The sequence below is a fragment of the Lactuca sativa genome, chromosome 9 (genome assembly GCF_002870075.4).
Source record: "Lactuca sativa cultivar Salinas chromosome 9, Lsat_Salinas_v11, whole genome shotgun sequence".
In the NCBI taxonomy this organism is placed as follows: domain Eukaryota; kingdom Viridiplantae; phylum Streptophyta; class Magnoliopsida; order Asterales; family Asteraceae; genus Lactuca; species Lactuca sativa.
In genome coordinates, this window is record NC_056631.2 from 21564354 (window position 1) to 21589534 (window position 25181).

The 25181-nt window shown below is 38.5% G+C and overlaps 2 protein-coding genes across 4 annotated transcripts; one reads left to right on the top strand and one right to left on the bottom strand.

Moving 5' to 3' along the window:
• The first annotated feature begins 20386 nt into the window (after positions 1-20386).
• LOC111917991 (uncharacterized) lies at positions 20387-22454 on the top strand. Its single transcript, XM_023913636.3, has 5 exons — positions 20387-20719; positions 20800-21362; positions 21438-21627; positions 21696-21971; positions 22071-22454. The coding sequence occupies exons 1-5, from the start codon at positions 20618-20620 to the stop codon at positions 22389-22391; spliced, it is 1452 nt and encodes a 483-aa protein (XP_023769404.1). The 5' UTR covers positions 20387-20617; the 3' UTR covers positions 22392-22454.
• Positions 22455-22701: 247 nt separating this feature from the next.
• On the bottom strand, positions 22702-24803 carry LOC111917990 (uncharacterized). Of its 3 annotated transcripts, XM_023913634.3 has the most exons (7): positions 24581-24803; positions 23965-24081; positions 23522-23865; positions 23341-23436; positions 23206-23265; positions 22895-23104; positions 22702-22780 (listed from the first exon to the last, which is right to left on the bottom strand). In XM_023913634.3, exons 2-6 carry the CDS (start codon positions 24065-24067, stop codon positions 22916-22918), a joined length of 792 nt encoding a protein of 263 aa, XP_023769402.1. In that variant the 5' UTR covers positions 24068-24081; positions 24581-24803; the 3' UTR covers positions 22702-22780; positions 22895-22915. The 3 variants fall into 3 exon arrangements, with proteins under 3 accessions (XP_023769402.1, XP_023769403.1, XP_023769401.1); XM_023913635.3 differs by having other exon boundaries at positions 22702-23104; positions 23965-24072; positions 24581-24802; XM_023913633.3 differs by having other exon boundaries at positions 22702-23104; positions 24581-24802.
• Between the last annotated feature and the right edge of the window lie 378 nt (positions 24804-25181).

A 25181-nucleotide genomic window follows, 5' to 3' on the forward strand; every position in this document is an offset into this window, starting at 1 on the left:
TTAAGCAAATAAGATGATGACACGTTGTTCATTGACGTGGTTTCTAGGTATTTGATTGGTTCAAATACACTATGTTCAAAGAGCTTCACAATGACATGTTGTTACCTTCTAACTTTTAATCTTTTATTTTTTTTAAGTGTCAAATGATGTCGTGTCGATAGAATGGGTTGAGAAATTGTCCGAAGAGTTACGAAATGGGCTTAATACATATACGAAATTGAAAGAAAGACGACCACGATATACCTAATGGAGTAAGTTTTGATGTATACGTTTTTACATTTGTATTTGTTATTTGGTAAATATATTTATAATCATACTTTTTCATATAAATATAAGGTTTTTACAGATGACCTGAGAAATTTCACATTTATATAGAGAAACTATGTTTTTTTCTAGGAAAAATACAAATTTACGAATATGTCATTTAGAAAAATGTTATATCTACCTTAGAAATATGATTTTTTTTCATATGAGTCTAATATTTTTGCATATCTCATCTACATAAATATCAAATTTAGCTTAAAAAACTAAATGTGCCAACGAAAAGGACGGTGAGATGTCGACAGAAAAGACGAGCGGAGGTGTCGTCAGAGGTGAAACTCAAAACACAAAAACAAGTTTTACATGCTATTGTAAGTAATAATTGTATGTTGTATACAAATATACAAATTTAGGGACGAAAAAAAGACCAAATGTATACAAAACGTTTAGTTGGTTACCCTTTCAAATAATTATCCCAATGTTTAATTATTTTTTGGAACTATACTGTTGTTTTAATGAAATATAAGTTTTTATCACAATTTGCAACATTTATCGTTTAAAAAGCTTCCCAGATGTCAATGTCAGTTAACAGCCGAAAAAGGGGAATGTACTTAACAAAGCTTCCCACAAAACACTACCATACCATGTAACCTAATTAGAACCAAACTTCCAATTCTACCAAACATTATGGACAAGAATTGGAAGTTTGTTACCAAAAGATAAGTGTACAAAAAGTAGATGTTAACAAAAAGGGCAATCTATTTACTAATGCCCATTTTCCTAAGCTTCAGTTTCCTAATTCTTTCAGAGAGAGTCCTATTTTTCTCCCAATGGATATTGTAACAACCAGGACCTAAGGGTATCACTCTTGCTCCAACCTCTCTTTCTTCAACTTTTTCTTCTTCCTTAACCTCTCTCTCTCTCTCTCTCTCTCTCTCTCTCCTCTTCTTCTTCTTCTTCTTCTTCTTCTTCTTCTTCTTCTTCTTCTTCTTCCTCCTCCTCAGCCTCATCCTCTTTTTCCTGAACATCTCTTTCATCAACATTTGTTTCCTCAACTTCTCCATAAACCTACAATATGGCAATCTAGTTAGTAAATCTACAATATGAAAGCAAAAAATAATGTAACAACACATACCTCTTTCATAGCAACCACTACATCAGCATGTGTATATCCAGACTGTAGCAACTCCTTTAAAGTTACTCTTTCATTCACCTTCACCTCATTGTAATTCTCTTGTTCCTGAACATCCTCCTTTGCTTTACTTATAGGTTACTTACCATTAGGTGTATGGGTGAAAAGATCATCAAAATCTTCATCACAAGTTAGGGACACATCCTCCTTTGCTTGCCTCTAATGTTGCTTACCATTAGGTGTTTTCTTTGTTGTTTTATTCCTTGATCCATAAACTTTAGTTTTCCTTCCTCTCCTTACCATCATCTTAGTCCTTTTCATAGGAGTAACAGCAGGACCATCATCTTGATGAGCAGATTCAGAAACTGGAGGAACACCCATCTTGATCACCAGATTCTGAAACAGGGGGAGGAGCAACACCCCTTCTTGGTATAGCAGACCCAACTGGAGGGAATTAGTCAAAGATAGGTTGGCCTCCTCCATCTTTCCTAGGTCTTCCAATCTTCCTTTTTGGGACAGGGGGCTTAGATACCTCATTGTTTGTGCGTAAAATCTTATTATGGACAAGTTGTTGGCACTTTCTACACCTCACAGTCCTAGGAACCTTTAACCTTTATGAGGAGTATTTGGCATCTTGTGATTCAAATGCATGCTTCACTCTATGTAGTTTGGGTCTTCTAGGCATCCTTTTAACTGGGGGTGGTATTGGTTTAATAAACTCAGTCCTTGGCCACAAGTTGCTTCCATCTACAGGTTGGATGTTGTGACTATATGTTGCAACATATTTGTCCTTGTGGAACCAATACAAAATGAATTGAACTGGATCTTTGTGGATATATTTTATTGCAGTTTGACTTTGCACACATGGTATGCTAGACAACATCCACAAGTTGCAGGTGCAAGTGTGAGTAGCTAAATCAACCTTGTATCCATTGTAGCCATACCTTGTCTCAAACACATCACCACCACATGGAACCATTGTCCACGACCTACACATAAAACAAACCAATCACACACATAAACAATAAATACATAATATATTTGGATACATGCCTATAAAAACTAACATTACATCATATCTTTCCCAAATTCATAAATCTTCAGTTGAATGTTAGGCCCACAATTACCCCTTCATTTGGATACCTCTTGACCTTGATGATAAAACCTTTTCATAAGAATAATCCTTATTTCCTCAAGCATTGTAAGTAGAGGCTTCTTCTTTGTTTCTTTAATCATGCCATTGAAACATTTTGTGACCCCATTCTCTACTACTTCACAAGCATACCCATGAGAAAAGAAGGCTTTGCACCAGGTTTCATGTAACACCCAAAGTTTTGAAGGCCAAGAAAGGAAAGGAAACCCTAATTTTTAGGGGCGACTCGACGAGTCCAAGGAGGAAATCGGCGAGTCCGAGCGGGATCCGGGTCGAGGTGTAAGTGACCAACTCGGCGAGTCGGCCAAGTGGACTCGGCGAGTCTGGTCTGTGCGAGGAAAACCCTAAATCTGGGACTTTGGGCGCTATTTAAGCTCCTTATTCTCTCCATTAGGGTTCCTTAGAGCCTCCCTCATTCAGAAAGCGAACCCTAAGCCTCCATTGTTGTGCATTCAAGCTTCCAAGCCATTTTTGGGTGATTTGAAGGAAGAAGAAATAGGGGAATCAGTGAAACTTCAAGGATTGGCTTCAGATCTGGAGTTTGTGGAGCCTTTCTGAGGTATTGAAGGTATTAAGTCATTTCCTTCCCTTAGATCTATTTTGGTTGTGAGTTTTGGGGCTTTTTAGCCATGATTAGTTGCCCATTTGAGTTAGAAGCCGGATCTGGAGTTGCTACTTCAGATCTAAGCCGATTTTGGTCTTGGGAAGCATAAAGTTTCAGCCCTTGAGTTGATTATGGATCCTCCTTGCCTTAAACCCTAGTTTATGGTGTATTTTGCCTAGATCTCCTTCTCTACACGTAAAGTTTGCAACTTTACGTGAGGAATAGGCTTGGGAAGGGTAGATCTACAGTTTGGAGTCCATGAATGACTCAAAAGTCCTCTGCATGTATGGAGATCTGAATGGACTCGGCGAGTCCTTTGAGCGGACTCGGCGGGTAGCATGAAGACGAGGAAGAACTCGACGAGTGGGATGAACAGCTCGTCGAGTCAGATGAAGTTGGGCAGGAACTCGGCGAGTTGGATGAACAACTCGGCGAGTCTATTGAAGGTTGTCTTGGACTCGGCGAGTCTGTTCTTGGACTTGGCGAGTCAAGTCGCGAAACCCCCCAAACCCTTCGAGTTGAGACTCGAATCAGTGAGTCGAATGGAGACTCGGTGAGTTGGACAGGTCAGGACTCGGAAATCGGTAGACTCGACGAGTCATGGACTGACTCGGCGAGTCAATAGGGTGACTCGGCGAGTAGGGTTGACCTGGAAGGTTGACTTTGACCAGGACTTTGACTTTGACCAGAGTTGACTTGGTTGTCTGTCGGGGGTCAGTTAGACTCAGTGTTGTATTGATAATTGGTAGTTCGGGGAGCGAGTGGAGCTGAAGTTCAGAGAGTTGCCGTGCAACAGCTAGTGGGTTCATCAGCCAGATCAGCCAGTGCAGGTGAGTTTCCCTTTGTGTGAATGGGTCTACGGCCATAATGCCGGCCCATGTAGTTATGAGTAGAAGACCCGGGGGTTAGCCCTAGGCACAGTATGCTAGTATGATATTCAGGACAAGGTCTAATGATAGCGGGCGGGTGCCCAAGGAATGGTTTATGTGATAGTTTATACTTGATGTATGTGTGATACTTGTATGTGCCTAGTAGGGTGGTGAGTGTGGGCGAGGTCTCGTACCTCACCAATAGCAGAGTGTGGATGGTGTTCCACATCTCATTAGCAGCAGATCAGGGGCGAGGCCCAAGATAGGGAAAGAGTGAGGGAGGGCTGGGCCCGTATCTCACTATCAGTAGGAGCATAGACCCTAATTCTAGCATACAAGTAATCATATTAACATAAGAATAGGTTTAAGATGTTACCTTGATTGTTATGTAGCAATAACAATCCCAAATCTCCTTGTATTGACTTTAGAAAGCTTAGAGTCACAAATGTCACTCCTTTAATGGTTCACAAACACCATAAGCAAGAGGATGAAGAGGAAAGGGGATGGATGCTGCCCTAAAACGTGTGAAACCCTAAAAGGTTGCTTAGCCACGTTTTGGTCATAAAGGATCTCTTTATATAGGAGGCAATTAGGGTTATCTAACAAGGAAACCCTAATTTGGATGCTTAATCCCTAAGCAACCCATGGAGCCCTTTCCTTAAGGCCTTGGAAGATTTCATATGGGCTCCCCCCCATAGAATTCGTCCACCTTATAATAAAAGGCAATTCATGGCCCAAATTGCAATTATCTTATAATTACAATTCCAGTCCCTTAAGTTTAATTAATCTCTTTTAGTCACAAAACTAATTACCAATTAATTCTTGACTAATATTAATTACACATTATGATTTCTCCTTTAATATATTATTCTCATAATATATTAATAAACCATATTTAATCCTTTCTCTCCATAATTCATCCTATCAAGTTGCTTTGGTGAAGGCAGCCAAAAGGACCATGCACCATCGAGTCAAGTACATACCAAAATAGTTATGGACTTAGACACTAATCCAACAGTCTCCCACTTGGATAAGTCTAATAACTATTATGCGTATAACTTCAGATCCTGATCTGCAATTGTAGCTTTCCAAAGCCGCTGTCAACTCTGATCCTATCAGATACGCGTGTCCTTAGATAAGGGATCATATATTCCTCCATTCTAGATATCATATGAGATATGATTTCAAATCATTCTCTTTGTACTATATCTCGATTCCCGATTTATGACGACTGACTAATTGAACAAATCAAATTAGCCCTAGCCCGGCCGAGCATTTACGTTTGTCATCACTAAACCATCGAGGGGCCTAAAGATATTGCTTTTATCCTTCTTTGGATAAAAGGAACGGATAAACTTTGATACAATGCTTGCTTGCACTCACTCACCGAATTACACACAACAATATGTTTTATAACACCAAGTTACTAGTGCGTTTACATATTATCTGTAACGACCCAATTTTCATGACCAAAAATTTTGTTTTAAAAACATTACTTTAGAAAATATTAATAACTAAAAACATTGTCTGATCAAATCATAACACAAAGTGAACCATGTCTAAAAGCCAATTCATACATTCAATCAAAATATCATAGTACAAATCCCAGTGAAGCTCGTAAATGCGGAAACCGGAGAGTGTGTGTGTGACATGCTGCTACCGCACCGGCTCCTTTCCCCTAGCTGAGGAGGTACCTGAAACCAAAACTGAAAACTATAAGCACAAAGCTTAGTGAGTTCCCCTATCGTACCACATACCAAATAATCTCATAACATACTGGCACACAACATAACGCAGGCAATACCTAGATGAATATCACAGAGACAAACATCTACGAATCACTCCTACTGGTGGGCCGGCATTGTGGCCGTAGACCCACCGCTACTGGAAGGTAACTCACCTCGAAGTAGCTGCTGATCTGATCGGGAACTGACTGCCTACTGCTGCTGCTGCTGCTCCGGAAATCCTCCGGCTGCAATTCCCACAACATACTCAATCAAACACTGCTCACTGACCTTTGGGTAAAATGACCATTTTACCCCTGACCACGCCCTAAGTCAAAGTCAGAGTCAACTTTCAGTTGACCCGACTCGCCGATTTGGCTTTCCAACTCGTTGAGTCCCTACCCAAACGACTGCCCTGAATCCCGATCCTACCCGTCGAGTTAGGCGACGACTCGACGGGTTTACCTTCTTAACCAATATTCAAGTCCTTCATCCTACTCGCTGAGTTGTATGAACAACTCGTCGAGTTCATCTTCATCCGATGAACACTTATGCTAAGACTCGCCGAGTTGTATGAACAACTCGTCGAGTCCATCTTCATCCGAAGATCACTTATGCTGCGACTCGCCGAGTTGTATGAACAACTCGCCGAGTCTGTTCTTGATCTAAGGAGATTGCCTTGAACTCGCCGAGTCAGGGCATTGACTCGCCGAGTACCTCCATAGATGAGTTTAGCTTCCGACCCACTGAGTCACACCCCGTGACTCACTGCTCACTCGACACTACGAAAAGGGGACAAACTCGGAGACTCGCGAACAGACTCGCCGAGTCACATGAACGACTCGCCGAGTCGTTGCCATGCACCCACTAAATACACAGATTTGCTCGATTCCAGTCCATGCCATTCACAGATCTGGACTTCTAGGACACGAATCACACGTAAAGTTTCCAACTTTACGTGTGGATATTCACCAATATGGATTTTAGGGCTTAAAATGCCTCAAAAGGGTAGATCTAGGGTGAACAAGCAACATGGGGCCATAAAGCTAACAGATCTGAGCTCCTGGAGCTCAATCTTGCCTAGATCTAAGGGCCAATCAGCCTATTACGAAGTAATTTGCACATACAAACTTGGGGTTTGGCTCAAGAATGACTTACATGAAGTAATAAGCATAGAAACAGGGGAAAAACGGATTATACCTCAAAGGAACTGCTGAAAGAGTGCAAAGATGCCTGGATTCCTTTCCTTCCTCTTGATCTACTTCCCCTTTTTCCTCAAAACCTTCAAGAACACACACAATAGCCTCAAACTCTCAAGGAACAAGCTTAGAATGAGGGTTGGGAGCTCTGGGGAGAGAATGGGGGCTGGCCTGGGCGGATAAGTCCTTTAAATAGGGTGCAAATCCCTGAAACTTAGGGTTTCATCCAACAGCTGTGACTCGCCGAGTCCAGGATATGGACTCGCCGAGTCGCCAACTTAAACGTGTCCCGGGTCCCGCATCCACTCAGCGAGTCGGACCTATGACTCGCCGAGTCCAAGGCTAAAAGAAAGGAAATACTCAAATAACATTTACGTACCAGGGACCGGGTGCTACATTATCAATGTGCAACCGATTTGCAAGATACAACTCACACATCTCGGTTTCAAGAATATAAGATGTTATTGTCTCACCAATCACTCGTGATACAATTCATGGAGTGATCCAAGTGAGCGTGGGTTTAATCCAATGCTCAAATCATATTCATAAGCACTCATGAACGTTGCAGCAAACATTTGCTTATGTCTAATACTCTTTTAGACAATCCACACACCAATTCACGACAATCTTCATTCATATCTACTTCCAACATATGAACGACTGTGGCCCGTTCGAACAATTCGATTATTCTTACTAAATTCAATTATTCTGGAAGTCAAAACATGCAAATGTGAAACACAAGAATAATACTAATCCCATATGGCCTCAAACCTTTGAGTATAAATAAAACTCCTTTTATTTATCACCATATTGATTACTCATTATTTGTCATTTCGTGGTAATCAACTTCTTACTTGAACTACAACCCTTGTCCCATGCTCCTAGCATGCACACAATGTTTACCTATGGTACTTACTTTGTGAAATAGATCAAATTGAACACATTTCCAATCTTTCTCATTTCACAACTCCAAATCCTTTTTCATAAGTGTAAGAATATCAAATTCTTGCTACTTATAGAATATGCTAGATTCTAACATTCTATGCAACGATCCTTTCATAATGTCACTGCACCAAAGTCATACAGACTATTGCCAATGATATTACAAAGTCCTCTATCGGAGATTGTTACAAGACAATTCCTTAGATATGATGTCTCTCACTCAAAGTACATTCCTTTGAACATCCTTTGCATAAAAGTTTCTAATCTAGTCATAGATTTTCAACATCCAATTCTCAATATGGACGCGTTTCCATATTTTCCATATGACAACTCATTCTTAATAGAATCTTATCTATTCGTAATGATGTCGATATGGTCCATCCAATATGGAAACATTTCCATAACTTCCATATGACAACTCATTCTTAATAGAATCTTTTCTATTCATAATAATGTCGATATGGTCCATCCAATACCATGCTTCCAACTACTCACATGCGACCAATCCTTGTCAAACTTTGGATTGTCCTTTGATAGTTGTTTAATTATTTTAGTCAAAACCAATTCTAGTCCCTTTTCCCTCTAAATGCGCTCGACATTTGGAAAATTTTAGAATGGTCAAACATTAAAGCATTTGCAATCGATCCTATACCCAAAGCGTATGGGACACGACGCATAATGTTTTATTTACTATGTTCTCAAAATTCGAATTGTGAAGAGGAATGCCGTAATCATAATCGAAAATTTTAAGACCACACTATGTACCCTTGACTAAATTTATTAACATTTCTCAACCTAATCCTTTAGATTTGAAATGAAGCATAATATTCTCTCCCTTAATTATAGCAAAACAACTTTACAACCCTTACGACTTTACAAGGTATAACTCTTGTTTTCTATAATTAATATTTCCAACTTGCAATACGTGCCTTAATAATCATACAATCATAACATTTATGCTCCCACTATCATGATGATTATTATAAAACATAACACTTATGCTCCCATTAGCTTTGACATGTATTCAGAAACAGCTTAACTTTCAGAAAAACAACGCTTATTGAATTTCTTAAGTTCATGTTTCTAATACTTAGTGCTTTGATAATCTTTTATCAAGGCTTCTTGAACTTATACACCTTTGCCTTAGATAGTTCATATGTGTGTGTAAACAATTGCCAAACCTCACAATTCAAATTATGGAAAGGGATACCGTAACCATAATCGAATTCAAGAATGCAATTTTACAATCACTATCTTCTGAAAATCTTTCTTAGTGAAAGCATTTCCTCACAATCATTTTCATGAAGGAGGAAATCTTATGACACTTATATTTAAACGGTGTATTTGTTCCTATCCATGTGAATTTGTCAAAACCAAAGTTTACGACAAATTCAAACTCATATGGATCGAACTTTCTTAATCTCGATTTCTTGTCTTATGGTAGCACAGCTGCCCACCATGTCTTCCAAGTAGTTAAGCAGCTCACCTTTTCTTATCAATGTACTTTCCATTGATCAAGGTCCTTGCCTTTTATGCATTCAAATGAGAACTCATAGGACTCACATGCATAATTAACTCGATTGGATTGGCACAGAAACAAAATAATGTCAACACGATAGGTTGTAAACCTCAACTCGTGTGCTAGTGATGATCGATAAGGTTTATTTGATTTGTTTTTGAAACCTTTCAAGACCATTAAGACTCCCATTGACTCCTTGACATATAAGATTCTCTTGTCAAAACATTTATTGACAAACAAATATTCAAGAGTTAGTGTAGCTTTTATCAAAACTCTTCATAAATTGGTCCTAGTTGGTCTTTGTCTTATCCAAGACATCACAACTTTCCACATTTGATGAATGTTATAAACCTTCTTAATACTTTTCCACTCAATGTCACAATCTTAACTCTAAGACTTGTTTTGGAACGAAGTATGATTGACTTCTTGATTTAACCATTTCTTCAATTCTTGATTCCTCTTCTTAGACATACAATTGTACTAAGACTCACTTAGAGGATTAATTGAGATATGGTTCTTAATCATTAAGACCTATCATAAAGCATAAAAGCTACTCTCCCTTCTTCTTAGAATGGAGAAACTTTTATCTTTCTGCCTACATGATTCTTCTTATTCGTTTTGCTATTGATTTAAACTTTTTCAATCAATTCGTAATTACACTTAATCTTGTAAGTATAATCATATTTACTAAACCTTTAGTAAATCATGACAAATATCTTTGTTACTCTTATGGTGGACTTGATCAACTGCAACTTTGTGTATTCGATCTCCTAGTCCTTCACTTGACACTTTGTCAATGAATTAGTCTAATTTCCAAATATGAAATTTCTCATTCATCGTGCAACCAAGTTGCATGATTCCAAGTTTCTGTCCAATTGAAACTTGGGCGATGAGAAACTCTCCCTATTTGGTAAATTCTTGACTTTCCATAAATAACATAAATAAGAACCAAATCCATTATTGCTAATAATAGAATCATTCAAACACCAAATTTTCATATACGCCATTGCAAGGATAAATAAATAATATAAAGTCAAAATTTATTTTATTGCGGAAAATTTTTGTCCTTACAATGCAATTCATTGAAAAACTTTGCTAATACATCTTTCTTAGCAATCTAATTCTAACTCTAAGTAGTAGCTCAAGAATCTAATCTTCGAGAAATGCGATCAAAATCCATTCCTTCACGGTTAGATTCTGCTCACTTCTTCCCTTAAGCTTCCTTTCTTTTCTTTGATCCTACAAAACATCAATTGCAATCTTATCACATTATGTATTAAGAATTTAGAATAGAAGCTTAAAAGAGTTACTTAATGGATTTTACCTATATTAGAGCCATACGTTTTGACTCTCGCATCTCTTAGATCTCTTAGGTAAATGGGGCAGCTTCATCTCCAATGCCCTTTTCTCTTGGCAATAAAAGCAAATTGACTCTTTTGGAACATGACATGGAACTACTTCAGACATTGCCATTCTCTTATGATCAAAATTTTCGATCATAACATGTCTTTTGTTGCCATTGTCAATATCCATAGAGGTCTTGAAAGCAGATTCACGAATCAACTTTGCTTTTCTATTGCACCAAACCATTGCTGATTCAGCGGCAATAAGCATGTAGGTAAGATCTATAAGGGTCACGTCGCGGTTCATCATATAGTATTCTCTTACGAACTCACTATATGAGTTAGGAAGTGACTGAAGAACCTAATCAACAGCCATTTCCTCACAGACAACGGATCCCAACATTCTTAACCTATCAATGTGTGACTTCATCCCTAGGACGTGTGCACACACCGACTTTCCTTCTTTATGTTTACTTGCCAAAAGGGCTTGAGTGATCTTGAACTTTTCAAGCCTTTGAACTTGTGGGTTAAGGAGAATAATTGGAGGAGGTGGAGGAAGTGAAGCATGATTTCTTGTTCCTCAATCGAATCGTGGGATATCATCTTCATGTGGAAAGCTTGTTCCACGGGATTTGGGAAGACCATAGTTGTCGAACTTTGACATCTACAAAACGGGAGAAAACGAATTCAAGTTAGTTGATTGATTGAGTCCTTAGTAAATCACCCAAATGAGATACTAAGGCTAGGACCCAACACAATATTCTACAACTCGGGAGAGGGATGTCGTAACCCAAATTGCAGAACATTTGAAGGTAAATGAATGACGATTCACTAATTTCCACCATGAAAAATGAAAAAGAAATTTAAGTTTTAAATCTATGAAAACTCCTAGATCCTTTGAGATTCATTGAACTTTCAATGGCATGTTTAAATCTCGATATGCCCCTCTAGTTTGTGACTGGGATGCTGAGGATCACAAAGCGGGTGTGAATAACCATGCAAACTTACATGGTGCCCTCACATGTTACAGTCACCTATTCGATGTGCCGGTAAACCACACACGCTCCACCGAACTATGACAAACATTGATTCACCCTTTGCTACCTTTGCTTAGAACCATTTAGTGTGCCGGTAAACCACACACGCTCCACTAACGTCTTCATAAGGGCACAAAGTGTAATTTCATGGAATTGCATCAATTCACTTTTGCCTAAGTAACTAAGATTGGAAATTTGAAAAAAAAACATTTAGTTACTTTAGTAATTCAATATACTTATAATGGAAGGTTTTGTCCTATCCTGCCCGTTCGGCTAACGACCCTCCACTAGTCAAGAGTGCGGTGGGTAAGAGTAGATACCCATTCAATCGCCATTTTATAGGCAATTTCCTTAAACACCCCTTATAGACCAACTTCGTGAATGAGGCCTACTAACGGTAAGACTGACTTTTACTCATACATATATATAATGTTAGACTTTTAATGTTATATATAGTATAGGGTGTATTTTACACTTTTAAAATATTAGGTGGTCTAATTTAACAATTATACTTTTAATTCAATTAAATTGTAAACCTAAACTTTTATGGATTTATTAAGCCTCTTTTAATTATACACCTTAATTAATTAATAAACCATAAGGGTGTGATTTGAACTTTTTCAAAACAATACTAGGGTTTTAGAATTTAACATTCCTAATTAAACTTTTAATCAACTTTTAAATTCCAAAACTTGAGGGCAAGTTTTGAAACATTTCAAAACATTAGGGTTTAGAATTTAAATATACATCAAAATTAAACTATTAATCAAAATTTAAATTCCAAAACTTGAGGGCAAGTTTTGAAACCTTTTTCAAAACATTAGGGTTTTAACTATTCAAATTTCAAAACAACAAAACTTTTGGGTTCAAATTTAAACTATAAAACCTAAAGGGGAAAATATGAAACTTTTCATAACAACAAGGATCAAATAACAAATAATCTAAATTAACATTTAATCACATAATTATCTATATTTGATTTATTTAATGATTTCTTGCAAAACAATTTACCAATTTAATCAAAATAGTTAATTAATTATCACATAAAGAAACAAATATTTTATTAATTGATAAATATCTTCAATTAGATCAAGAATATAGTCAAATATATCATAAAATCGGATTTATATTGATCTAATATGATAAGACAACTATCCTTAAGCAAAAACAACAAGAAATCCCGGTTTTCCCTCACTCTGACCAGCCGACTCGTCGAGTCAGGCATGGACTCGTCGAGTTAGCATGAACTCGACGAGTTCATCTGGAAAACTCGGCCAGTTCAGCCCCCAGAAACACAAAAATCGATTTTTTTTAACATACAAAGCATCAATACAATAGAAACCAATCTAGGCTCTGATACCACTGATGGGTTTTTTGAACATAAGAACATCCTATGTGCTCATACAAACCGTAATGCTTGGATCTAGGTTTCTCTATTGTACATGCAAGTTATCCAAGACTATAAACCCTAATTCTAGCATACAAGTAATCATATTAACATAAGAATATGTTTAAGATGTTACCTTGATTGTTATGTAGCAATAACAATCCCAAATCTCCTTGTATTGACTTTAGAAAGCTTAGAGTCACAAATGTCACTCCTCTAATGGTTCACAAACACCATAAGCAAGAGGATGAAGAGGAGAGAGGATGGAGGCTGCCCTAAAACGTGTGAAACCCTAGAAGGTTGCTTAGCCACGTTTTGGTCATAAGGGATCTCTTTATATAGGAGGCAATTAGGGTTATCTAACAAGGAAACCCTAATTTGGATGCTTAAGCCCTAAGCAACCCATGGAGCCCTTTCCTTAAGGCCTTGGACGATTTCATATGGGCTTCCCCCATAGAATTCGTCCACCTTATAATAAAAGGAAATCCATGGCCCAAATTGCAATTATCTTATAATTACAATTCCAGTCCCTTAAGTTTAATTAATCTCTTTTAGTCACAAAACTAATTACCAATTAATTCTTGACTAATATTAATTAAACATTATGATTTCTCCTTTAATATATTATTCTCATAATATGTTAATAAACCATATTTAATCCTTTTTCTCCATAATTCATCCTATCAAGTTGCTTTGGTGAAGGCAACCCAAAAGGACCATGCACCATCGGGTCAAGTACATACCAAAATAGTTATGGACTTAGACACTAATCCAAAAGCCCAAGGAATGGTTTATGTGATAGTTTATACTTGATGTTTGTGTGATACTTGTATGTGTCTGGTAGGGTGGTGAGTGTGGGCGAGGTCCCGTACCTCACCAATAGCAGAGTGTGGATGGTGTTCCACATCTCATTAGCAGCAGATCAGGGGCGAGGCCCAAGATAGGGAAAGAGTGAGGGAGGGCTGGGCCCATATCTCACTATCAGTAAGAGCATAGACGGGGCTCCCTGGCTCATCAGTAGAGTTCGGTTGTTAGGACCAGAGGGTAGTCAGACACCCCAGATACGTCTGACAGTATGTGATGTTATGTTTATGTGCTAGCATGATATGATGTTATGTGATAGTGGTAGTAGGGGGTGAAATAGTCCCCACTTACCGGTCGACAGGAACGAAGGGGTAGGCCAGCACCCATATATGCTAGGCAGTATATGACTTATGTGTTTACGCTGTGCTTTTATGTGGTAGTGTTAAGGGGTGAAATAGTCCCCGGTTACCGGTTGAAAGATACCGAAGGGGAGGCCCAGCACCCAGATATGCTAGGCAGTATCTGGTCGAGAGGACCGAAGGGGAGCTAGCACCCAGATATGCTAGGCAGTATCCGGTTGAGAGGACCGAAGGGGTAGGTCGGGCACCCAGATATGCCTGACAGTATATGTATGTTATATGAATGTATGGTATGATAGGGGAACTCACTAAGCTTCGTGCTTACGGTTTTCAGTTTTGGTTTCAGGTACTTCCGGTAGCGGATGATGGAGCTCGGGATGATCGCATGACACACACCATAGATTAGTCAGCCTGGGAATGTTTACTCTGATAACGAACATGTATTAAACTAATACTTTGTTTATGTTTTGAAATGATGAATTTGCTTAAAGTAATGTTTTATTAAAAGAAATTTTTAGTCTTGAATTTTGGGACATTACAAGTTGGTATCAGAGCCTTGGTTTGAGGGATTCGGGCATACTCTCGGGTGTGCCTAAACTCAAACTGAGGAGTCGGATAAAAAGTTTTCAAAAAATGAAAAGACAGTTTTGTAAAAAGAATTTTGAGAACGAAAAACAGTTTTAGAAAAGCAAAAAGAATTCAGAAAGAAAAGGAACTTTGAAAAGAGAAAAAGGGGTGTGGTGCATGCAATCAGCCGAGCTCAAGTAAGTACCCCAAAATACCCGTGCAAGCTTATGTTATGATTATCAATTGATAGAACAGCATGCTAGAATAGGACTAAGGATCTAGGGATGATGCCTTATGTGCCTGTTATTTGTGCTTTTGAGCTGCATAGTAGTGCTGATTAGACAGTAGCAGGATAGCCTGTTTAGGTTATGCCTAAGTTTAGGAGTTTGTGTGAGTCTATGAGCTTGTGTTGCATGCTAGTTCAGTTTCTTGCTTTGTGGATATGATTGCTTGAGTATGTTATGGTTAGATTTTCCCTTGTCTGAAGGTTACTTGCTTTGTGCATTATGGGATTCTGAGTGATGGGAGTTAGCCATTAGGTGGATACGACACGTCACATGCGATCAGGGTTGAATAATCTCAGAGTGTTGGATTTGGTCCTATTGCGCAGCTCTTGTTTGAGTCCAACCGTTGTAGGGACGAGTCTTTTACTTAAAGGATTATCTGAGCCTCGTCGCATGTGATGGTATCCAGGTGATGGCTAATTTGCATCACAAGGAAAGCTTCAGCAGCTGAGGACTGGTTTGAGTTAAGTCAGAGGTTTTTCCTAGGGTAAGCCTAGGATGAGATAGTGCTGGGAGCAGCAGTAGTGGATAAGGGACCTGGTGGAGTCAAAGCAATTCCTGGGGAAAGTACGGATAGATGTGGAAGGTAGTATGGGCCCGTACTACTGAAAGCAGAGGATCCGTACTCGATTCGGGAAGGGCCGAGACAAGACCAGGAACCTGGTAGGGTGTGTTTGGTCTCGCATCAGTGATGAGTATTCTGATAGTGGTTGTGGTATACTTTTAGCATGGTGACGTTGCGAGAGAGACCAGCGGGCGGATCAGACGCTGGAGAGGGATCAGGCTCGGGTTCAGGGGCCGAGCAGCTCGAGGAGCGAATGAGGGAGTTGATATCCACCGAGGTTACACGTAGTATTTTGAATCAGACTCCTGTGATCTTTGGTACGGTCAAGGAGGGTATATTGGAGATTTTGGATGAGAGGCTGGGAGCCTTCTGTACTGAGATGATGGCTTTGATGGGAGCGCGTACCTTGACATTTCGGGAATTCAGGGCTTGCGGGGCACCAGATTATCATGGGGCTAGGGACCCCATCGCTAGCAGCAGATGGTTGGCTGATGTTGCCAACGCATTCCGTACGAGCCGGTGCCCTGAGGGGGACAAGGTCAGACTCGCTTCCTGTCTTCTGAAGGACAGAGCGAGGGATTGGTGGGAGGAGATTGGTCATGCTTTGGGTGATGATGCCGCGTTGGACGCGATGACTTGGAGCGATTTCTCGGCCAGGTTCAGGGCGGAGTTTTCGCCGATTATTGAGGTGCAGCAGTTGGCACGGGAGTTTCAGGATTTGACGCAGACCACTGAGACTATGGCGGAGCTCACCGCCAAGCTCAGGGAGAGGGCTCTTCTTGTACCGCAGTATGTCGCAGATGAGGAGATGAAGAAGGCCCGATACCATGAGATGTTGAGGGATGACATCAGGGAGTTCGTGAGCAGATCCAGTTGTAAGACGCTGGAAGATATGATTTCTCGGGCTAGAGAGAGGGAAATTGATTTGGAGCAGATCCGGAAGAGGAAGCCGGATGAGGTTCAGGTAGCTGCAGGTTCGGATAAAAGGCCCAAGGGATCGGATTCGAGATCGAGGGATTATCAGGACCGCAGTCGGTGCGGGAAGTGTAGCAGGGCGCACGGGGGCGCGTGCAGGAGTGGTAGCGGTGGTGAGTCTGGCTGTTTCAAGTGCGGTCGGACTGGTCATTTCAGCAGGGATTGTACTGTTACCACCACGCAGGGATCTGACTTGTTATGTTTTCATTGCCATCAGCGGGGTCACAAGAAGGCCCAATGCCCCAGTTTGTTTTCAGCAGGGCGGGTGATGGCACCTGCCCCTGCAACTGTGAGGATCACAGACGGCCTTCAGGGCCGTGCAGAGGCGTCTGTGGTAGGAGGCAAAGCTCTTCAGATGACTACCTTAGAGGCGCGATCAGCACCGGACGTTGCAGGTGTGCGATTTCTGTTTTCAGTTCTTTTATTTGCGCATGATTATATTGTTATGGTTCTGCATCATTATCGGTATGAGTATTTTATTTTTGAGCGGTTGATTGTGATCGAGTTATATGCCATCTGCATACCTTGGATATTCGAATGGTAGTGAAGGGATGTGCCCTATTGGAGAAGGTTACATAGGATGCAATAACTGTAGCATGCTTCGGAGGGACTTGGTATGCCTCGCTAGATTGGAGTTGTATAGTGTTAGAAATGGATTGGTTAGATCCCTAGCTATGGTAAGCTTGGGTTCCTCAGCAGATTGATTATGGAATGGTAGCAAGGATTTCTTTTGATTATTGAGCAACAAGGGGTAAGCAGGACCGAAGTCGGGGAGAATCCTCCGAGAAGGAAAAGAAGTGGTTCAGCGCTTGATGGATCGAGGATTTCAGGCCCAAACACTCCTTATAAGGTCCTAATAACATTACTATATTGTAACATAAGCTATACTAAAGATAGAATAGGTACAGCTCACTTACAGCGAGTTTTCTTGAAAACCGGGCTTCGCTGGAGCAGCGTTCCCGAGCCGAAAGGCTCTTTTCTTGGGGCTTCGGGAGCCTCGGGGCTTCCTTCGGGTGCTAGGGGGTTTACCTAGACTTTTAGGGGGGTTAGGGGCTTTAGAGAGAGAAACTAGAGAGAGAAAGAAGGGTTTGAAGGTGTGATGAAATGGCAAGACCCGACACTTCTATTTATAGGGTGAATTCCTGACGGACACGCCGAGTCGGTTCACTGACTCGCCGAGTCGGTGCCACGAGTCATCATCTGATGGCTTTCCTTGGGGAGAAAGCCTTGGCCCATATTCAGCCACGTCACCCCTTTTGCAGCAGCACCCTTCCAACTTCTAAACCCCGTAACTTTCGCATACGAGCTCCGTTTTTGACGTTCTTTTTTTCCACACGTAGGTAAAAACAAGATCTACAACTCTCATTTAGACTCCGTCGGCTAATTCTCGACCGATCTCAAATTTAACAGTAGGAGGCGTTTAGACTGTTAAATGACCGCGAAGAATTCGTAACTCCTTCATACGAACTCCGTTTTCGTCCATCTTTTTACCGTTGGGTTCCTATTAATGAGATCTTCAACTCTCATTTAGGTCGCGTAAGCCAAAAACCGCTCGAACTAAAATTCGAGTTTCGGGTCGTGCACTGTTAAGCCGAATCTTAGAAAAATCACAACTTCTTCATACGAAGTCAGATTTGGGCGTTCTTTTTATGGATTTTCTCGGTTTAACATATTCTACAACTTTCGTTTAGGTCGCTAAGGCTAAATACCGCTCTATCGTAAATTCACTATTTACGCTTCCCGGTGTCGTGCCGGTTTTGCCGTAAAACTTCGACGGGCGATAACTTCTTCGTTATAACTCGGATTTCGGCGTTCTTTATATGTATGGAAACCTTGAGACATATTCTAAAACTTGGTTAAGATTTTTTGTTCTAAATAATCTTTTGTCGAAAAGTCGTTTTCGACACTTATTGCCTCAAAATTGACTAGCCCGGATCTGCGGACGTTACAAACATCTTCATCGTCCTCATTTAAGTGTGCATGCTCATTTTGTTGGCCACCAGGAATGTCTCCATCATCTACCATTCCATCAATACTCATCCTTAATTTGTTTTCGCAACACAATAAGTTAAGAAAAGGATCATCACATAGTTTTGAGGGGGATTTGAAAGTTTCTTCAGAAAAATCCAAGAAGCTAAAGCCAAATGCTTCATCATCGGAGTCAGAGTCTGGAAGGTATGTCTTCTCAGGGAGCTTAGGCCATTTTGGCTTCTTAGTTCCAGAAGTAGAAGCCATCTGTTTCATCAAAAAAAAAAAAAAAAGAAACTTGTTAGTTAAAACTTGGAACTCCATACTCCATAGACGAAGATAACCACCCTTAGAATCATTAATTTCTTGTTTCCATACACATACCTTTCTGCTCCACCTTACTTCACCAACGATTTCGGAGCTTCGAAATGCGAAATTGGGGATTGTGAAACCCTTCTTAGTGTCAAACCCTTGTCGAATGCATGAAACCCTTTATCAGTGATGGTTCGTGAAAGGTGATGGCTAGAGAATATGTTAGTGGTGATCAGTTAGAACAGGTTACCTACTAATCACCAGGTATTAGCACTCAAGTGATAATTCCACAAAAATATTGTGTCAGCAGCCAATGAAAAATTAAAATCATGGCTTTCTCCAATTTAGTGGCAAAAATATAGGACTTTTATGATATTAGTCTAAGTATATTTGAGATTGACTATTAACCATTTCCAATGGTTTGTGGTGTGATAGTAGAGATATTGTGAAAATGATTTGGTTTTGATGTGACGACATTTTTTTCTAGTAGACATATAATGACCATACACCTTAACCTAAGACAACATAAAGTTGGTGATATACAACCAACTTGGTCATTCAAATGCAAGGGCATAAAGCCATAAAGGGATACAAATAGTTTTTTTTTTTTTTTTTTTTTTTTTAAAATTTTTTTTTATATATTTTTAATTTATTTTTAATTCAGAAATAGTTATATATGTGATTTTTTAAAAGTTTTTGATAAATTATGAGGCTTTTATTAAAATGCCTCCAAACACATTGTATATGGAAAATTAAAAGTTTGGCTCTTAAATTTTCAATTATGATGTGACCAACAACCCCAAGTTTGAATCTATACATCATAAAATAAAAGAAAAATATTTTGGAATATTACATAGCACGTATTTGGCAAAATTAGATGGTGGTGGATAGTTGATAGTTGGAAGTTATAACTTTTATTTGTTATATAAATATTTGACAAAAATAATGAAAGTTTTTTAAATGTGTAAAAATTACATAAAAAATAATTGCTTAAAAAGGATAAATATACAAATATATTTTTAAGGATAATTTTGAAATTTTATTTAAAACTTAATAGTTTTTTTGTTAAACGATACATAAAGTGTTTTATTATTATTATTATTGGGAATTTTTATTTAAACTAAAAACTTTCCTAAACAAATTTTTTTGTTAAAAGTTAGAAAACTCCAATCGTTCTCCATGGTCTTGTATCTACGTGAGAAAATATAAAGAAATTCATTGGAAATGTTTTTTAATAATCCAGTTTCATATTATTGACGATGCTTTTATATTGACAGTTTATATTTTTTTCATAATGTGAAAAATATTATTGCATTTATAATTTTATAAGTTGCAATTAGTAACATGTGTTTGGGATTGCGTTTGAAAAGTGTTTGGTGTCCCATGGTTGATTATGTGTTTGTGATAATTGAGGAAAGGCGACATGGGATTCAATTGCTGGGAGACGCTCGGAGGAGTAGGAGGCGGGAATGGCAATTTGTGGTGTTCACAAACTCAGTGCGATATGAGAGAGAGACAACTGTTAGAGAGAGAGGGAGGGAAGGAAGGAAGGAGATACGTAATTTTCGAGTTTTACATCGTTCACACAACGCAATGCTGAGGAATTTCAAATCATGGGCACGGTTGCAAGGAAACCGAACCGAAGCCCTACGTCCCTCCCGCTTTTCCGTGTTCTTCTGTTCCTTCTCGTTCTCACCGGCGTCTTCCTCTTTGAGGTATTTTCCTAATCTTTCTTTACATTTCTGCCATTTTTTTTTAAAGTTGTCGTTGTTGATTGTGGCATTTCATCCAACAGGTGGACAACTTGGCAACGCAGACCAAAACCATTATCGGTTACAACTTAGAACCAACGCCTTGGCATGAATTCCCTGCCAAACAATTCAACAACGAAACAAAGATCGCTCGAGCTTCCAGAATCATACAGTGCTCTTTCTTTTCCTGTGGAATTAAGTCTCACACTAACCAAACCCCATTCACTCGCAAAATCGAAAAATGCCCTCGTTTTTTCAGATGGATACATCACGATCTGGAGCCATGGTCGGAAACCCGTATTTCACACGCCCTGTTAATGGAAGTCAAAAAGTTCGCTTCTTTCCGCGTCGTCATCATCAATGGAAGATTGTACGTGGATTATTATTACGATTGTGTCCAGAGTCGCGCCATGTTTACCATATGGGGATTTTTGCAGCTCCTTAAAAGATTCCCAGGTAGAGTCCCAGATGTGGACATGATGTTCGATTGCATGGACAAACCCTTAATCGAAAGAAACTCATCGAATACCCCTCTTCCTATTTTCCGTTATTGCACCACCCCTAATCACTACGACATCCCGTTTCCCGACTGGTCTTTTTGGGGCTGGTAAAACTCTTGAATCTTTTCATCGCTCTTGACAAATCGATCTGTATAGACTTGATAATATGTGAATTCAACCAGGCCAGAAATCAACATAGGACCATGGGAAGAAGAGTTTCAAAGCATTAAAGAAGGTTCGCAGAAACAAAGCTGGAAGAACAAGTATCCGTATGCATATTGGAGAGGAAACCCAGATGTTGTTTCTCCGATCAGAGAAGCATTGTTGCAGTGTAACGACACTGAACAATGGGGAGCAGAAATCATGCGTCAGGTACCTAAATGATTTCTGATTTTTCTTTTTTTGATTTCTTTTACTCATTTTTTGGTGTTGTGTTGTAGAATTGGACCCGAGAAGTAATGGATGGGTTTAAGCAGTCGAAACTATCGAACCAATGCAATCATCGGTATAAAATATATGCTGAGGGTTATGCTTGGTCTGTAAGCTTGAAATACATTTTGGCATGTGGTTGTGTTCCTCTTATAATCAACCCAAAGTATGATGATTTCTTCAGCCGAGGCCTTTTTCCAAAAAGAAACTACTTACCCATCTCTCCAGAAAACATATGTCCATCAATTAAAACAGCGGTTGAATGGGGAAATGAAAATCCAATCAAGGTAAAGTTTCCCATTATATTATATTATATATTTATTGCCACTATTTCTCTATCTTCTTTCATAGATTTACATTTAATTTTGTTTTGGGGTGATTGACAGGCGGATGAGATAGGGAAATCGGTGCAAGATTTTATGGAGAGATTGAATATTGATAGGATTTATGATTACATGTTTCATTTGATAGTGGAATACGCAAAGCTGTTGGATTTTAAACCAGTTAGGCCTTCGACTTCACACGAAGAGTGTGTGGACTCTTTGTATTGTTTTGCGGATCAAAAGCAAACAGGTTTTTTAGCAAGATCAGCGACTATGCCTTCAGACGCACCTCCTTGTATGCTCCCTCAACAGGCAAACAGACAGATTGATAAAATGATAGCTCAGAAAGCTAACATTATAAATTCTACCCAACTTTTGATGTAAATCTTATCTTTGTACAGTTGTAAATTGTGATTTCAGGTTTATATATATATGTATTACTTCTTGTGTATGTGGTTTAAAGCAAGTTTCTTTCAACTCAGTTTTTTGATTTATGTAAAGCCATTTTTTCTATCAAGCACCTGAATCGTTAATTGAATAGTAAACCTCTTCTAAAAAGTTTAAAGTTTCAAATGGAAACCAACAAACATGCCATAAGACACATTTATGACATGATCATGAATGAGAAAAAAGAATAGTTTTAACAACTGAAAAATCATTGTTTAGAAGGCCTATCAAAAAGATTACATCAACATAAAAAACTTCAACGTTTATATGTTTATTTCATTTGGGAGATGAGGTGGTGCTACATAAGCAATAAGCAAAAGCCAATCCTACAATATAGATCAGCATGATGTTGAGAGATGTAATCTCCTCAAAACAAAAATGTACTTTGGAATCATTCAGTAATAAAAAAAAAAAAGGTCTAAATGGATAAAGACACTTACAACAAACAAAAACAAAAGGCTCTAAGAAGCATCTGAATCAACAAAATTCTGCTCATAAACTTCATACTCATAATCCTTGTCAAGATCCTGCATTGTCCTCCCATAAATGAAGTGTTTTGTTCCCATTGTTGTAAATGGCATTAATCCAAATGCCCTTGCTGTTTTTATCTCTCTAGCTATCTTCCTCTGTGCTTTTGCACTGATTTTTGTCTACATCATAACAAAAAATATTTAAAAAGAAACTAAAATACCAACTTCAGAATGCAATAAAACAACAGAAAATTTTTATTTATAGTTTTATACTTTTATACCTTGCTTCTCTTGATAATAACTCCAGCCTCGGTTATAAAGTTAGCAAGAAACCTCACATTCTGCATCAACCATATGCAAAAAATCATTAAGTGAGATGAAAGTGAATGATTTTTAAAGCTGCAAAAATTGCTTACCCTGAAATCAGCTTTTTGTAGAACTTCTTGTGTTGTTACTTCAAACTCTAATCTTTTTGATGGCTTACGAATACCTGGTTTTGTAAGATCAAGATCCTGCGTATGTCGTACACAATTGAGAAAGAGTGATAAAAAAAGAACAAAATAGTTATTGTTTTATATTTATAATAGTTGATAATACCTTAACATCATAAGTGTTACCAGGCCAAAAAGTGACATCTGATCTGAATTTATAATCATCTTTTTCAATTTCATTCATGTCATATTCAAAGTAAGTAGCAGCTTCTTTCAATTTCCCATCCATACCATCAGTCAAAGATGTGAAACTATCATCTAAACCATCCAAAAACCCTGATCTTCTAGAAGGACCATTCATTCTAGATCTATCTAAAGCCTTTTTTTGCTGATCTAATTTCTGAAAAAAGGAACTTGAAGTCAAACTGCTTCCTGGAAGATCACCAAAAATGCTTCTTTCAAAGTCATCCAATGTCTCTGAAGTGTTTGTATTTGCATAGGGGTCGATAGCTGTGAAAGAATAAACAAATGAGATATGAATCAATGTCATAGACATAGTAGTTATGAATGTATGAATGACAACAAAATAAGAATATATAGTTATGATACCTGAAGCACTACTTGTGGCCAGAGTCCTGGTGATTGAAAAACCATGGCAACTAGGTGAAATGCCAGCTGCAAGAGACCTTAGAACATCCTGAACAAGTTTCATTTCTCCTATGAATACTAACAATAAAAGTTAGTTAAAACTTTAATTTTGCAATAACAGTATAAATGGTGATGAGGATTCCTGTTAGGATGATGCAACATGTATTCTAATTAATTGTAGGTCAGTCTTTGAGTTCTGAAAAATGACAGAATAGTCGTATCATTTCTGGATTGGCTATTTAGCAATTATATTTATATAGTTTCTTATTAAGTACGCATGCTAACTGTTTGTTGAAATGCCAGTGATAATTTCGAATTTTTGGTTGACATCAAATCGCTCCAACCACTGTATATGCGCATGTTTAGCCGATTTATGTAGCAAGTAAACAAAATTAATATATCGTGGAAAGTGCAAAGGCTTAAGGGAGACTGGACATTCGCGAGAGTGTGTAAGCGCCATAAACATAACAAGAAATCAATAATTACTTTCATATAATCCCAGATTGATAAACAGAAATGCAAATCAATAAGTGTAGTGTACGAATCAAATGAAAATCAAGAACCCTAGTTTACTTACCGCTTACGAAGCTATAGCTGTAACTTCTTCCTGGTGCTTCTGTGCAGAACAGTAGATCATCGAGGTGTGAGTGTCGAGTGGTCGTCGGAGTCTCTGGTCGAGCCGTCCAAGGTTGAGGCTCGTCTGGTTGTCTCGTCGATGATGGGAAACGATGGAGAAGAAGGGCAGTGGAAATGCTGGGCTTTTCGGTTCGCTTTTGGGTTTACAGAGAATTCGGTTTTGGGCTTTATGGTCTAGTAAAATTATCTGTCTATATCACTTAATTTGTTATTATAATTGTTACATGATGGTTTGACCGGAGTTTGTTTTTTTGTTTTTTTAAATAAAAATAATTCTTTTTTATGATTTATAATTTTAAATTAATAATAAACATAAAATTTAATTAAAAATAAAAAGCATTTCATTAATTAAAATAAAAATTACATTATACCTAATATTTAAATAAGTAGAAAATTAAAAAAAAAAAACAAACAAAAAATCAAACAAACCACAACATAGAAAGCATAATTAATATCCTAATTTTAAAAAAACCAAAATACGTCACTCAGAATCATCGTCATTGTCATCGACCTCATTGTCTTCATCATTCTCTTGAACGTCA

What these genes read in the sequence shown, in the direction of transcription:
- LOC111917991 (XM_023913636.3), top strand. Translation starts at nt 20,618, where the DNA reads ATGGGCACGGTTGCAAGGAAACCGAACCGAAGCCCTACGTCCCTCCCG. An exon ending in GACTGGTCTTTTTGGGGCTG is followed by an intron (nt 21,363 to 21,437) that starts GTAAAACTCTTG and finishes GAATTCAACCAG; the next exon opens with GCCAGAAATCAACATAGGAC. An exon ending in GAGCAGAAATCATGCGTCAG is followed by an intron (nt 21,628 to 21,695) that starts GTACCTAAATGA and finishes GTTGTGTTGTAG; the next exon opens with AATTGGACCCGAGAAGTAAT.
- LOC111917990 (XM_023913634.3), bottom strand. Translation starts at nt 24,067, where the DNA reads ATGAAACTTGTTCAGGATGTTCTAAGGTCTCTTGCAGCTGGCATTTCA. An exon ending in GTAACACTTATGATGTTAAG is followed by an intron (nt 23,437 to 23,521) that starts GTATTATCAACT and finishes CGACATACGCAG; the next exon opens with GATCTTGATCTTACAAAACC. An exon ending in TTATTATCAAGAGAAGCAAG is followed by an intron (nt 23,105 to 23,205) that starts GTATAAAAGTAT and finishes GTTATGATGTAG; the next exon opens with ACAAAAATCAGTGCAAAAGC.